This window comes from Crocuta crocuta, unplaced genomic scaffold (genome assembly GCF_008692635.1).
Source record: "Crocuta crocuta isolate KB4526 unplaced genomic scaffold, BGI_CrCroc_1.0 scaffold176, whole genome shotgun sequence".
Taxonomy (NCBI): Eukaryota; Metazoa; Chordata; class Mammalia; order Carnivora; family Hyaenidae; genus Crocuta; species Crocuta crocuta.
In genome coordinates, this window is record NW_027531905.1 from 5,634,053 (window position 1) to 5,634,318 (window position 266).

The window sequence follows — 266 nt, forward strand, 5'->3', positions numbered from 1 at the left end:
GGCGCGGGGGTCAGGGCTGAGCCGCGTGCCCTTCGCCGCCGCTGTCGGCGCTGCGCTCCGTTCCGCCTCTGCCGCGGCGGCTCCCGGAGAGGGCGGTGAGGGCACCGGGAAGAGGAGGGACGTCTGCTGTGGAGCATGAAGCAGCATGTCTGATAAAATGTCCAGCTTCCTCTACATAGGGGACATCGTGTCCCTGTACGCGGAGGGCTCGGTCAACGGCTTCATCAGCACCCTGGGGGAAGCCGGGGCCCCGGGCTGGGCAGCGC

The 266-nt window shown here is 69.5% G+C and overlaps 1 protein-coding gene across 3 annotated transcripts in view; it reads left to right on the top strand.

Annotated features, from left to right (window-relative positions):
- Positions 1-31: 31 nt before the first annotated feature.
- The window catches only part of ITPR2 (inositol 1,4,5-trisphosphate receptor type 2), a 490,032-nt gene continuing 489,797 nt past the window's right edge, over positions 32-266 (top strand). For all 3 annotated transcript variants that reach the window (XM_077774582.1, XM_077774583.1, XM_077774584.1), the window contains exon 1: positions 32-236. In XM_077774582.1, coding sequence (XP_077630708.1) covers positions 146-236 — 91 coding nt within the window. In that variant the 5' untranslated portion in view covers positions 32-145. The remainder of the gene's footprint in view (positions 237-266) is intronic.